Raw genomic sequence first — 15,194 nt, 5'->3', positions numbered from 1 at the left:
GGCGCAGTGGCTGAGAGTCCGCCTGCCGATGCAGGGGACACGGGTTCGTGCCCCGGTTCGGGAAGATCCCACATGTCGCGGAGCGGCTGAGCCCGTGAGCCATGGCCACTGAGCCTGCGCGTCCAGAGCCTGTGCTCTGCAGCGGGAGAGGCCACAACAGTGAGAGGCCCACGTACCGCAAAAAAAAAGAAAGAAAGAAAGAAAGAAAGAAAACAAGCTCTCCTCAGAATATGAGTGGATACATTCTGCGTCTGTTTCCCACGAGGCAACGGGAGGCTGGGAAGGGGAGGAGGAAGGAGAGAGGGTGGCCTCACGTGGATCAGTGGATGCTGTTGGCCAGCCCTCCCAACAAACTGTTCTCGCGGTAACCACAAACTTGATCGCGCCTTGCCAAGGAAGTCCCCTCACGTATCTTCGTCTTGTTTTGTCTTTTTCCAGACAAAAGCGAGAAGAATTGGCCCAAAGGGTGGCTGAAGAGAGAACCCGCCGAGAGGAGGAAGCCCGCCAGCTGGAAGCTCGGCAAGCCAGGGAGAGGGAAGAGCAGCTGCGGCGGCAGGAGGAGGAGCGGGCCCGGCGCGAGCGGGAGGAGATGGAGCGCATCCAGAAACAGGTAGCGGGGGGCCGGCTCCCGCCCGGGAAGCAGGTCGGCGCAGCCTTGGCTCAAGATGGGGCAAGGGGCAGCCCAGATGGGAAGAGGAAGCTGTTGAGCGTGTGGTTAGGAGTGCTTGTGTCTCCCCCGTGTGCGCTCGTGGTCCTCGCGTTCTCCGTCCTCGGGCGCCCCGGGACCTTGGGGGCAGCGGGCAAAGCCGGCCTGTGTGTAAGAAGCAGATACCGACTTCCCGTTTTCAGAAAGAAGAAGAAGCTCGTGTTCGGGAAGAAGCAGAGAGGGTCCGGCAGGAACGGGAGAAGCATTTCCAGAGAGAAGAGCAGGAGCGCCTGGAGAGGAAGAAGGTAGTTGCGTCTCTGCCCCCGCAGCCTGGCGCCCTCGCTGCTCTTGATTCTGCCTAGACTGAAGCCGGCTCCAGACCAAGAGACTAGCTCACTGCCATCAGAAAACAAAAGTGTCCTGCCCATTCCAGGTTAACTAAAGTAGCTCTCAGTATTAATGTTCTCCTCCAAAGAAATCGCTCTTGGTGTTTCAGGCTTCACCAAAAACAGTTGCTTGCAATTCATGCGGCTTAAGCCAATTTCAACTTCTTTGAGTAACTCCAGTTAAGACAAAGACAATTATATTTTCCCAAAATAATGGACATGTTTCAATGCCCTGCTATTTGCTTAGTCAGTGAAATGCGCCAGGCTAGCTTTCTTTCCACATCTGATGTGTTTGCTCAATTCTGCCTTTTTCGTAGCGGCTTGAGGAGATAATGAAAAGAACCAGAAGAACAGAAGCTTCAGATAAGGTATTGAGATGGCCTTTTTTTTAAACTATTCTTAATGGCTTTTTTTTTAACTTTCATTTGTAATTTTAACATTAAAAAGTCTTTTTTTTTTTTCTTTGTTAGAAAACCGTTGATCAGAGAAATGGAGATATAACCAAGGGAGCGCTCATTAGAGAAACAGGTACTTATTTCAGTGAACTCAGATCAATACAAATATAAAATTTTTTAATTTATTCTGTGGAGGTCAAGATAAACATTGATTTAAAATAAAAATACTCATTGACTCACAGAAGCTTAGGTGTTTCTCATCTAGTCCACAAATAATCCCCTTTATCTAAAAATCTCTAGCATTTCTAGCAGATTTTTTTCACATTTGTTTATACTCTAATGGAGTATTTAATATCTTAAGTCATTTTATATCCTATATATGTCTCTCTACATATCTATGTGTATGTATGCCTCTATAGATATGTATACACACGTATATGTGTATATATACACACGATTAGAAGAATTTTCTTTGAGTTTATAAAATTAAATTTCATTTGTCATTTACTATCTGCTAAAGGAATCTGTGTTTATATTTGCTATTAAGGACATTAAATTTAAACATTTTGACAACTTGTACTTACGGCATTTCTCAGAAAAGGCTTTAAATGTTATTTCTTTTAGTTCTGACTTCAGAATAGAGTTAAAATTTGAAATTTGTTGAAATTTCATTAGAAAGTTGTTCATATGCCATAGGCTTTGGACAAAGATGATTAATTTCTTGGTGATTTTAAACCAAATTTGGTGTATATAAAAGTAAAATTTATCTTAGTGTTTTAGTACTCACACTCAACTAATATTTATGAAATGCCTTCTTTGTGTCAGATACATCTGCATACATTTCTTGTTTAATTTCCATTGCAGGCCTGTGAGATAGGAGATGCCTTATCTTGGAGTAAGCAGGCATTTTCAGAAAACTTTTGTGTGCCAGGCCCTTTTGTAGGTGCTAGGATTCAGTGTGAGCAGGTCAGCCGAGGTCCCTACCCCCGAGGAGAACTCAGATTGAGTGACAGGCCCAGCTTGCACAGCTGGAGTCCAAGTCACCAGCTTGTAATTTGGCTCCTTCCGTGATTCCACGTGGTCTTCATGATTGTACATACAGGTGGTTGGTCGATAATTCATTATTCAGTCTTCCTCTTTCCTCATCTGCAGTATCAATATGAAAAGAAAGGACCAGAGATACCTCAGTTTCTTTTACTGTTTATTGTAGACTGGAGTAAAGATCAAATGAAATGATTTATGTGAAACAACATTCTCTGTTCTGGGGTTTTCAAATGTAAAATACTGGTATTTGGGGATTTGGTTTTACTTCAGTAGAGGCTATCCGAGTTCCTCTATGTCATAATCCCTTCAGTGTGGGGCTTTTCATTCTCTTTTAAAGGTGCCCTAATTATATTTGTTTGGAGAATAGCCTAATGGTTGCATATTAACCCCACTGCATTTTTAACAGGTTGCCTCCAAGAATGTTGTGATAACATTCGGGCTTAAAGCAGGCATGGCACCCAGTAAGTCCTCAGAATGAGCATTTTAGAATGTAAATTACAACAACCCAGGATTATTTGAGGAGCCGATGCTGTAGTTTGTACATGGCTGGGCTCCTTGTTGTTTTTTTGTTTTTCCATGTGTCTTCTTCCTGCTATTCCCCTATCAATTCTTTCGATTATTCTTTGTACCTCAATTCGAGAATGAACAATGGCCAGAAGGAAGGTGCAACTTGTCAGTCATCACACCTGTGTTTATCAACTCCATAATAAATTTGGTTTGAGTTAATAGTGCTAAAACGAGGCCTGAGGATTATCTAACATATGTTCCTCTTCTCCTGGTCCCACATTTGGTTGAGGACTGAATGGTATCACCAGTGCTCCAAAGAGAATTCTAGGCTGGGCAGGCAGGTGAGTTTGCAGACCTATCAGAAGTCTTCTCAGAAGATTCCTATTACCAGCTTTGCAAATTTTGGCAGCTTTAAGTTATTAGTCTCTTCTTAAGATTTTACGTAAACCTGGCCCAGATTTTAAAGTCAGTCATCAATATTGTTTGCTCACGCTAGACTCCAGTGGGGAATATTGAATGACTAGGTAGCACAGTTAGGTACAATTCACTGGCCTTCCATGCATGAAATCCCTACCATTCTTAAGTGGGACTAAAACTGAATTTTCCAAAATATTTTTCATCACTTAGGGTATTTCATGGTGATTTGCTCCAAAGCCTTCAGTAATAATTTGTTCAGCATCTGCCTGACCAAATCAGCTTACTGTTATCTTCATCAATTGCTTTGGTTTCAGTATTACATACTTTTTTGTCCAAAGTCAATGTGGTACAAGCAGAAATAATCACAGCACTGATTTCCACCCTTACAATGTGCTGGGCAGTGTTCTAAGTACTTTGCATGTGTTAATACATTCAATTCTCACAGTAGCCTATGAGTTAGGTACTATTACTATCCATGAGGAAACTGAGGCCCAGAGCATTTGTGGCTTGCCCAGGGTCACACAGCTGGTAACTAGCAGAGCCAGGACATAAATCCAGGCATTCTGGCTCCTGGGGTTTGGGTTTGATAGTCGAGTAGTAGTAACCCTTTGTTCCATCTTCTTTGCCATGTCCAGCGGTATCTGCACTTCCAAATATGACAAACTCTCCAGGACAAGGAGAACCAGCAGCCAGCCCCCATGTGGTTGCCTCACACCAATCAGAAGTGACTGTGGAGAGGTGAGTGAGACAACTGCGGCCTCTCTTACTGATGCGCATTAGAGCAAAGCACGACTGTTTTTGCCCCACCAATCCCACCAGAATTTTCTGGGGCCAGACAGAATTTGAGTTTTAACATGAAGATTTATTTAGGTTCATTAATGTTTGGTAGAGCTAGTAACTCTGTAATCTGAGAAAAGGAAAATGTCTTTTTTTCTTGAATCTCTAAATATGATGGTGAGGTTTTTGTGTGGCTATCAAACAAAATTACAGGGAATAATTTGTTACTTTCCTTTGTATGTATTTGGCATGACCCTGGACCATCTTCACACCCTTTGATGATATACAGCAGCTGTATTTTCACTGTATATAATATTATAGTGAGTCACAGGTTTGTTCCTTAGTAAAAGTAATTTAGATGCCAATATTTCTTTTACTAGTAGTAGAGCTTCTTATTGAGGAAACAGATGGTTGCTAACAATAGTTAAGAAGTGTGCGTTAAAGAAAGATTGCCTTCCTGTTCCCTTGCATTTATACTGACAGCGTTGTAAGAGTGCTCTCAAAACTGAAAATTAAGGGTAATCATAGCCTGTGTCTAGAAATCCAGTCATAGAGAACTTGTAGAAATATTTATAATAATGTTCAAATTTTTCAGCTGCAACTTTTTAATTATCAGAATTTACTGGATTATGAGTTCTGTCTCTAATGCCAGAGTCTTTGCTACCATAAGAGAATTGAAGCTCCTCACATTAACTTTTTTAATAGATAGAAAAATGTCTTTTAAGATCTAAGATCTTTTTTTCTTCCAGTTTTACTGAGATATAATTGACATACAGCACTGTATAAGTTTAAGGTATATGGCATAATGATTTGATATACATAAATTCTTTTCTCCATCTAAAAACACATACTATACAACATTTTATATTGTTGGAAGCCATGAAAAGACAAGTTGTCCTAAGATGGACATCCTAAGATATCTATAAGTCATAAGGTATCTATGTATATCTGTCTGGGACAGTAAAAATTTTTTTTAATTTGCCCAGTATAATACCAAAGAAAATAATTTTCCTAAGAGAGATTTTAATAAGCGTTTGATTATGTTTAATAAATTTATTGTCATAATTACCCAAGAGATATATTAAGTGATATTTCATTTTTTTAGTTATAGTTTGATTTTCAAATAAAATACTCATTTCCAACTACTATAATTTATGGCATTTAGTTCATTGATGTCAGAGATTTTTAGAAAAGGATAAAAAGTACCACAGAGAACCCCATTATTATAACAAAGGATAGGTTTTTTAAGCCACTGATAATTCTCTCTGAGGAATAAAATTAGCTTATAGTTTAGCTGAATCTCTTCAGTGGTAAAATCAAGTGATTAATCATTGTATAAGAACCTGAAACATATCTTCAAGAGTCTTGCATCCAACTTCAACCTCCAGAGAGTAGCCAAAGAAGGGGAATTCAAAAGCCAATACTTGTATCTTAAGAGGACACACAGATCCATAAACCCTAACCCCAGCAACCTCAGCTTCCGTTTTATAGTTTCTGCTGGTCACAGTGTCCTCTGAACATTTAATAATTGTTCATCCAGAGCACAGGGCATGATTATTCCTCTAATTGCTAACAAGTAAGAATGGGTGGGGTGGTTGGGTAAGAGTGGGAGGGGAAATGAGGTCAGCTGTTGATTCAAGCCTGGGGTTGGCGTTGCCATTACAGCTTGTCAGCACACGCAGGCCTGGAAGGTGACAGGAGTTGACATGGTCAAGGAACAAGGGCTTTGAAGATGCATTTCTTTTGCCAAAACTTCTACTTAAAAATCTCTCTGGGATGGGAACCAAAACTCTTCCCCTGATTACAGAAAGCGCATTGGTACTGGGAAAGAGCAGGAGGAAGGGCGTGGCAGCGCAAGCACTATAACGGCGGGTATTAGGACGGGGTGTGTGTGCGAGTGCACACGCGCTAATGTAGGCTACCATGATGCCGAGCCTCTTCTCCCCTCCTTAGTGAAATAGCGGAAACGCACCATGATAGTCTGAATCTGTATAATATTTTTATGTTCTCTTCCACGGCACTTTTACAAATAATATTTTCAACATACCCTGCAATACCTTGTGAAGCACTTAGGTCAGGCATCTTTATTTTTTTTCTAGAAGAAAGGGTTTAATAATTAACAAAAAATACCGTAATACCCAAATCAGAAATGTTTTAGAATATGTTCCACAAAGTCAATGTATCTCACTGACTGGGGAAAGTAAACTGTTTCCTCAATAGGGAAAAAAAAAAGCAAAGATTCCTTAAATAAAAAAAAAAAGGAAAGATTAGATGTCTACTAGCTTCATTTTCACCATTTGGGAAGGAGACGGAAAAAGACTAACTTACGAAAGTTCAATTTGTTGGCATTACTGACAGTAGAGACCTGACTTTCTGATCTCTTCCATAGATCTCTGTCTGCAGGTAAACATTGTTTATGATGAGTGTGTATTAGAAGTTAAAACCATCATGATTTTTGTTTCACATTTTTAGTCTTATTAATATTTTCCATTTGAAAATTTTAACTCTAGAATTTTGTCAGATAGGGTCATTTTTTATACATGAGCCACTGAACAAATTATGAAGTTTGCAAATATGTTTACTGCTGCAGTCAGATCAAGTGAACAATAAAATTAATCTAGCGTTCATTTGGTGCACAGGCATTGTTTTGCTGCATTGTAAAGCATAATAATGAACATATAACCTAACGGGCTACCTATTTGGTTATGGAGTGTGTAAAGGGAGTGAAAAACCTAAGAGAGGGACTTCCCTGGTGGTGCAGTGGTTAAGAATCTGCCTGCCAACGCAGGGGACACGGGTTCGATCCCTGGTACGGGAAGATCCCACATGCCGTGGAACAACTAAGCCCGTGCGCCACAACTTCCGAGCCCACGAGCCACAACTACTGAGCCTGCACACCACAACAAAGAATAGCCCCCGCTCGCCGCAACTAGAGGAAGCCCACGCACAGCAACGAAGACCCAACGCAGCCAAAAAAAAAAACCCTAAGAGAAACTATAGGTAGAAACTAAGAATTTGTTGGCCAGTTAAATGTAGCTCTAAGGGCTTCCCTGGTGGCACAGTGGTTAAGAATCCGCCTGCCAATTCAGGGGACACGGGTTCGAGCCCTGGTCCAGGAAGATCCCACATGCCTTGGAGTAACTAAGCCCATGCACCACAACTACTGAGCCTGTAAGCCTAGAGCCCGTGCTCTGAAACATGAGAAGCCACTGCAGTGAGAAGCCCGCGCACGGAAACGAAGAGTAGCCCCCGCTCAACATAGCTAGAGAAAGCCTGCATGCAGTAACGAAGACCCAGCACAGCCAAAAATAAATAAATAAAATAAATTATTTTTAAAAAAATGTAGCTCAAAAATCCAAGATATTAACCATGAATTAATAAGAATAAGGTGGGGTCAGAGGCAGATTTAAGGGGCAAAGATGAGAAGGTTGGTCTTCAACAATTTACCTATAAAATTATGCACATGTTTTAGGAAGCTGGAGACATCCAGGAAGGGCTGGAATTTGAATAGCTGGGACTATAAAAAATGGGATTATGAGAAAAACATAGGACCAGAGATCACGCATTCAATCTGGACTGTCTCCCAGTAGTTGTGTGACTTGTGCAAATTATCCCCCCCACAATCTCCTCATCTTTGAAGTACAGATCCTAATAAGGGCTACTCTTTATAAGACAAAGAGATATAAAATGCCTGCAGTAGACAGGCATGTTAAATATATGTAGAACTGTTGATGATGAGGATCTATTCTAATTGATAACTTGGTCCACTTGATAAGTTTTATTTTTAAAAGCTGTTTTTTTAAATAAGAATTTAAAGTACAAATATGTCAGAATTCACCATTTTTGTTAGTAATGATGAGGTCAATCATTCTAACATTTCGATTGTAAGATTATAAAAGTATTTATTATAAAACACTTTGTCCTAAAAATGTTTTCCAGTTTTAATACTAACTCCTTTTGATTTTGATGTTTCAAACTCCCTAGTACTCCCAATTTGGAAAAACAACCAAATGAAAATGGAATATCAGTTCAGAATGAAGATTTTGAAGAAATTATAAATTTACCCATTGGATCTAAACCATCCAGATTAGAGGTCACCAACAGCGAGAGTCCAGACATTCCTTTGAATCCTATTTTGGCCTTTGGTGATGAAGGGACACTTGGGACCCTGCCTCAGGTAGATGGTGTTCAAACACAACAAACAGCAGGTAAGCTTGCCTCGAACTTCCTTCAGTAATCATCAGAAATAAATATGTGACACCCAAGAGGGAATGAACCTTCTGCTGTGTGACTGTGGCACACTTTGTCCTTCAAGGGACCAAATAAGCCACGTGGAAGAGATTGTGCATGGGTCATTAGAAGTTCAATTTTGAGTTGGGTTGGGCAACTTCTAGGGCCGCTCTTGTTCTCCCACTCAGTGTAGAAATTCGGTCCGCAGCACCCACTGGGTATCCATGGGCCTCTCCTCACGGAGCGGTACTCATTGCCCAGTGGCAGTGCTTCATATTGCGTGCCCAGATCACGCTTCATATTAAGACAGAAGACCATAACTGAGTGGCCATTGAACCTAGTTCTGTCCACTAGAGAAAAGGTTTGTTTGGTTTCTATTCCATCTTTCTCAGCTCTTCAGACATTTTAAGACTGCCAACATGTTCTCCCACCATTTTTCTCTCATTTGGGTTTAGCAACCTGGGATGATATACTGTTGTCCTTTTTAAATGTAATAAGATAGTTACAATTTAAGGTAATGCGACTAATATTCCAGACTAGGAGCATACTGAGCCCAAGGGCCTTCCATCCCTTGTTGAGTGACCGTAGCTGTTGAAACTGCAAGTGACTCTCTTATACCCTGTCTCTGGAACTCACACTTAACCTGAAGTCATTGTGCAAAAAGAACAATAGCTTTACAGGACCCAGAGAAATAGCAACATAAAAAAATTACCAGTGCAGTGCTCATAGTAACTCAACAGCACAGTCCCATCAGTGTCGAGAACAAGTGGGATAATCCAGCTCCATGTCTTTTCAAACCTCTTTGATTTCTATCAGCTTCTCTCCCAGCACCTCACTTTCATGTATTGACCAGCATCTTTTTATACTGTTATGAAGAGAGCCAAGCAAATTCAGGATGTTTATAGATGAGTCAGTAAAGCATTATTTGTGGTCAAATTGTTTTGTCATTTAGATTCCATCTGTGCACTTTTAACATATTTCCCACTTTAAAACTGGTTGAAAAAGCCAACTTTGAACCTCCTATCCAAATGAAGCTAGTCTTTTTTCCTTCTCTAATATACTGACCTGGGGAGTGTAACTTCCCTTTAGTGATCTACTTTTCTAGATTGTAAAAGGAAGAAGGTCCAGCTGTGAGTGGAAGCTATAAAGCCTGACATTCTGACTCTTAAGCCTTTGAGAACAATCTGATTACCTGTGTGTTGGTGGAAACATTCCTGGTACAGCTTCCTGCTTTGTCATGTCACAGGTTCAGAGAGATGGAAGGAACATTCAGATGACTTCCTGCTTCATTCGCCAGGCTTTAAATCACCTTTTGATGTACCTGTCATTTCATTCTCACTCTTCCATACCTTCTCTAGGAACATAGTCCAGTGTCTGTGATATTAAGTGGTGTTAGGTTTCTTTTGTGGTCATGACTACTTATCAACCAACATTTATGTAACCTCCAACGTATGGCTGGAACCCAAAGTATCGGGGACTGAGGATTCAAGACGAATGTAAAGTCCCTGTTCTCAAAGAAAAGTACAGTTGACTTAACGCAGTTTGGAAAAGGAAATGATATATAGCCTAAGTTAAAGAAAAGGACATGTTTTCCTATTAGTGGTAGAATTCACTTACATATAAGACCACGGATCCTGATAAAATTGCCTATTCTTATATAAGACAATGTATATAAAAGCATGGTAAAGTTTTAGGAATGTAAGATATTACTGTAGTATTCTTTAAGATTTTAGATAAATGTTATATTAATCTGTTCTTTTTTCTGTCTCCTAATATAGAAGTTATATGAGCATTTCTTCTAAAGAACCAAAGCAGAAATTTAATAAGAATTTCTACAATTAATGGAATTCCTTCCATGCTACAAAGGAGCATCTCCCCTTCCCCCGTTTTCTAAAGGTTTCTTGACCATCATTTTGGAAAGACTATATTAAAACCAGCTAAAGACAACAGACTGGATAGCTTTTCTAATAATTTTCGCCAATAGAGAAAAAGAAATCCTCCCTTGTTCTTCAGTACTTTAAAATAGCTTTTTCCAGTGTGCTCCTTCTTAGGAAATCAATATTTTTCTGCATTCTCTAAAAGATGAGAGCATTTGGCTGTAAAAGAAATGGGCCGAGTAGGCATGATTTTTCACATAGATATTTTGGACTTTAAAAGCTAACATGTAAAATTGGCACAAAAATTTTTACCTTTTACAGTGTAATACTTGAAATATAAGTACCTCTTGGTTCAACAAGTAGAGTGAATAGGAGAGACGTTTAAATTAAGCCTGTTTGTTTAAATATTATATTGCAAAGAGCTCTATTTGTAGAGGCAGATTACCAGGTTCTTGTAAATGCAACTTGTACATGGACATTCTGCAAACCCCACTGTCCCATTCTTCTTGCATCTCCTTTTGCAAAACATACTCAACAGTTTTAAAATGTGAAAAAAAAGAACATTATTTTTTCAGAGCAAGAAAATAATTTACTGTCCTCTTAAATAATGTATTTATAAAGTTTTTTTCAGATAAACTAATCAAATAAATTAGAACAATGTAACAACGTTGCAGAATTTGATTTATGAGATGCATTCCTTATGTTACCATGAGAGAATGTTGTTGATGATTCAGGGCTATTTCTGAAGTCTGTTTATTGCTGCTGTCCCCAGTGATGGTGGGACTTACCTTTGCCTTACCTGATCACAAATTATTTGGAGGTGGGGGAGAATAAAGATTTAATATTTCTTTAAATAAAAAAGAGAATTTGGTTTTGCTCGTTTAAGAGCAATGAAAAAATGATGGAATGTGGACTGTGTTTGGCACCCAGGACACGGCAGGATGATACCTTCATGAAGGTCCTTGTTCTGCGTGGCATCCATCAGCTTTCACCCTTCATCCTTCTTCACTTTTCGCTGCTGAGCTTGGCTGTACAAACTTGCACTTTCATTTGATAATACAAATTCAATTTTATTTTGCCATTTGAGAGACTACTAATAACTAAATACTGAAGGAGAGAACACTGAGGGAACGCATTTTTTTATTATGGAGTGTTTAAAAAAGGTAAACTTCTGCCACTAGAATGTGTTTTTATTCAAAGTGGGATTGATTAATCTAGATTGAATGCGGGACTGTTCATTTATTGGACCATTTCCTTAAAATCCAAGCATACCGTCTTTAGTAACAGCTGTAATTTGTTAAAAACATTAATTTGGGGTTTTTCCCTATTCTCAGTTGTCCATGTACACATAGTCATATTAAAAGAAAAATCTGTTCAACCAAATTGTTTTTTTTTTTAATCGACCTAGCATGGAACACCAAATAAAATGTGTATGACATATTTTTACTTTTAGGTTTCTCATATGTTATGACTTCACTTAGGTTGATTCTTGAGTTTTCAAATTGTTCTTCATTTAACCTCAACCAGCTTCCTCTGAACAGGCATACAGAATAGGTTGATTTAAAATTTAGAGCAGGAGTTCTGTTTTGGCTAGGTTTTCCTTTATTCATTTATATTTAACTTAAGCAATCATGAGCAAACTGAATGCCTCTAAGTAATCAAGTTTTAATTAGAAGTGGTAGAAAATTGTTAACTCTGTTTTGATAACTACACTGCCAGAGGATGACCTTGACCTTTACGATGGCTAGAATGCTTTCTGTCCAGCCCTTGAAGATCAGTATTCACCTACTGATCTTAAAGAGGTCCTCAGTAGGCACTACATTAAGGGAAGGTCTCAGGGATCAAATATGACCCTCTCCACGGAATGAGGGTGCATGGGCTTTTAGTTTCCTTTTCCACAACATTGCAGTCTGTTTTAGGCCAATTTAATCGCCAGTCACAAGTTCATTTGGTAGATACCTTCCAGTAAAAGCTGGCAGCTAAGGCTCTACGTTTCCTCCTGCATAACATCAGTACCTGGTGGTATATTATGATAAAAGCAAATCTAAAACAGAGTTTTAAGGGGAGAATGAGGGAATAAGGAGGCTGAGCAGGCCAGAGAGGTAAAAAACTACAAAAAGCTGGAAGAGAGGTGCTGGTCCATGTGAAACTCATCTGGGTTTGTTGTCTTATCAAAGTTGGGCTCCTACCGTCTTGCAGCGGGTGGGAGATGGGGCCCTATCTTCAGGTGTCAGCTGGAACAGTGTTTCTCATCCCTGCCTTTGCTAATGCTGTTGCCTCTGCTAATAATACTCTCCACTTCGTGTGAATGTTTGGAGGATTCCATGAGGTCTAGCATATAAAGATCTTAGCACCATGCTTAACCCAGAGTAAGCGTTCGGTATTTATTAACTAAATAAAAAGACTCATCCTTCAATATTTAGCTTGTGTTTCTCCCTTCAAGAAACCTACTTTCCTCCCAGAGTCTCACTCTAGGTTAGGTGCCCTTCCTCTTTTCTAATGCTAACTCTCTGAATATGCCTCTATCATTGTGCTTGCCACAATCTATTACATTTATATTCATGATTCTCTCCCCCACTAGACTGAATCCTTGAGGGGAAAGACTTTTATTCATCTTTGTACAGTATTCCCAAATGTCCAGTGTGGTACCTGGTACCCATTAGGGACTTAGCAATGGTAATTGTTATAATGGATGGATGCTGGCATGCATGCGTGAAATCCTCATCTTGACTTTTTGACAGCTTTTGAATTATTGATTAGCCCTTTATTCTGGAATATCCTTTCTCCAGTGGATTTTGTATCAAATCAGAGGTCAGTTGCGGACAACAGAAACCACCACAGTATTTTCAGCAGAGGGGAATTTAAACACTGTTAAAATTGTTGGAAGGACTGAAGAGCATGCTCTAGACTGGGCCCTCAGGAATGACTCCCAGATCACAGCAGATAGAACTCACTAGGAGAGCTACTACCTCTTCCACTCAGGAAGATGAGAATTCAGGAAGCCACCTCTGGAACCACTGAACATACTGCCTTTGCTGAGATCCAGAGATCAGGAAGCCACCACAACGGAACTTTCCGCTAGAGCCACACAAGCAAAACATGGATTCCCAGGCCTTTGCCTCTTGTCCCTCGGGAAGCTGATGTGGGAATGCTGAACACTGGCCAGGAAGGGCAGAGGGAGCCAACAGTCCCATGACCTTCTTGCCAGCAGAAGCAGCCCAAAAGTGCTATGTACATCTTTCAAGCCTCACTCACATCACCCGATTCTCAGAACCTGCATCACATCCAGACCCTCTGGTTGCGAGGAAATCTGGGAAATGTAGTTTTCAGTCTTAACACTGCAGAAAGGCATCCTAGACTCATGGTGGATTGGATGTTAAGACAGCCCCCAGAGATGAATGGATAAAGAAGATGTGGCATATATATGCAATGGAATATTACTCAGCCATAAAAAGGAACAAAACTGAGTTATTTGTAGTGAGGTGGACGGACCTAGAGACTGTCATACAGAGTGAAGTAAGTCAGAAAGAGAAAAACAAATACCGTTTGCTAACACATATATATGGAATCTAAAAAAGAAAAAAAGAAAATGGTCAGAAGAACCTAGGGGCAAGATGGGAATAAATATGCAGACATACTAGAGAATGGACTTGAGGATACGGAGAGGGTGAAGGATAAGCTGGGACAAAGTGAGAGAGTGGCATGGACATATATACACTACCAAACGTAAAATAGAAAGCTAGTGGGAAGCAGCCGCATAGCACAGGGAGATCAGCTTGGTGCTTTGTGACCACCTAGAGGGGTGGGATAGGGAGGGTGGGGTGGAGGGAGATACAAGAGGGAAGAGGTATGGGGACATATGTATATGTATAACTGATTCCCTTTGTTATAAAGCAGAAACTAACACACCATTGTAAAGCAATTATACGCTAATAAAAGATGTTAAAAAAAAAAGACAGCCCCCAGGATCCTCCTCAGGTCCTGTGGCCCTGCCGCTGTCCTGGCCCTCCTCAGCCCCAGCTCTGTCCTCTTAACTGAGTCTTCCTTTTCTTCCCAGCACCCCACCCAATATGATTTTACCCTAAATCATCATCCCTTTCCCCCGAAATTGCCTTGAAGAGCAATCATACCCACATTCATTTCCTAGCCCAATTTACAAATCTTAATTTCCAGCCCTGCCCTCCCTCCTAAGGCTGTTCTCTTGGTCCATGTGCCTGTCAGCTGATACCACTTGTGCATCCTGCCAGTACTTCACACTCACCGTGTCTAAAATCAACCTTATCATTCCTTCCCCCAATCAGCTCTACCTCTAGACATCCCTGTCTTTTCTCCCACCACCATTTCAATCATCCACGCTTCAGACATCAGATATTCTTTTTTTATTTTGCATTCCACATTCAGTCTCCAGGTTTCCCTCTTACACAACTTCTGAACTGTTTCTTTTCTGTTTGCTGCTGCCCTTGTGGCTGCACGCTGCTGTTGAAGCACCTTTTGCCTCAGAAGATTGAAAGTTCAGACACGGTTGACTCACTTTGAAGGCTCACTCAGTTTGAATGTCACACAGGCTAATACAAAAGGAAAGCAACGGAGTAGTGTCTTAACTCTGAGCTTTTGTCTGCCCGTTCCTTGAGTTTGCCTGTTGTGGGATTATGCATGTCTAGTCCCCACTCAGACCCTCAAGACAGAAAAATCCACCCCCATGCCCACAGCTCTGCCAGGAAGCTTTTCTGATTATGGTTTGCCTGTTATCCACCTTTTGCTACCTGTATTCCTCTATCATATCAGTGGGAGAACATAAAAAATACGGGGCGTAGGCATCTGGGAACCTGAACAAGTATGTACGTACTCATTTGTCGTCTTATGTCCACTATTTCCCGCTAACTGCTGGCCACTACTTTTGAAATAAAGTCTACCT

General features: G+C 40.4%; 1 protein-coding gene across 10 annotated transcripts in view; it reads left to right on the top strand.

Annotated features, from left to right (window-relative positions):
• MAP7 (microtubule associated protein 7) overlaps positions 1-14,090 on the top strand; it is a 166,062-nt gene extending 151,972 nt beyond the window's left edge. For all 10 annotated transcript variants that reach the window (XM_060283922.2, XM_060283920.1, XM_060283924.1 and 7 more), the window contains 7 exons: positions 439-610; positions 850-951; positions 1,350-1,400; positions 1,503-1,560; positions 4,031-4,133; positions 8,157-8,380; positions 10,181-14,090. In XM_060283922.2, the coding sequence (XP_060139905.1) occupies positions 439-610; positions 850-951; positions 1,350-1,400; positions 1,503-1,560; positions 4,031-4,133; positions 8,157-8,380; positions 10,181-10,191 (721 nt within the window). In that variant the 3' untranslated portion in view covers positions 10,192-14,090. The remainder of the gene's footprint in view (positions 1-438; positions 611-849; positions 952-1,349; positions 1,401-1,502; positions 1,561-4,030; positions 4,134-8,156; positions 8,381-10,180) is intronic.
• Positions 14,091-15,194: the final 1,104 nt, after the last annotated feature.

This window comes from Globicephala melas, chromosome 14 (genome assembly GCF_963455315.2).
Source record: "Globicephala melas chromosome 14, mGloMel1.2, whole genome shotgun sequence".
Taxonomy (NCBI): domain Eukaryota; kingdom Metazoa; phylum Chordata; class Mammalia; order Artiodactyla; family Delphinidae; genus Globicephala; species Globicephala melas.
This window is presented reverse-complemented; position numbering and strand designations above follow the sequence as displayed.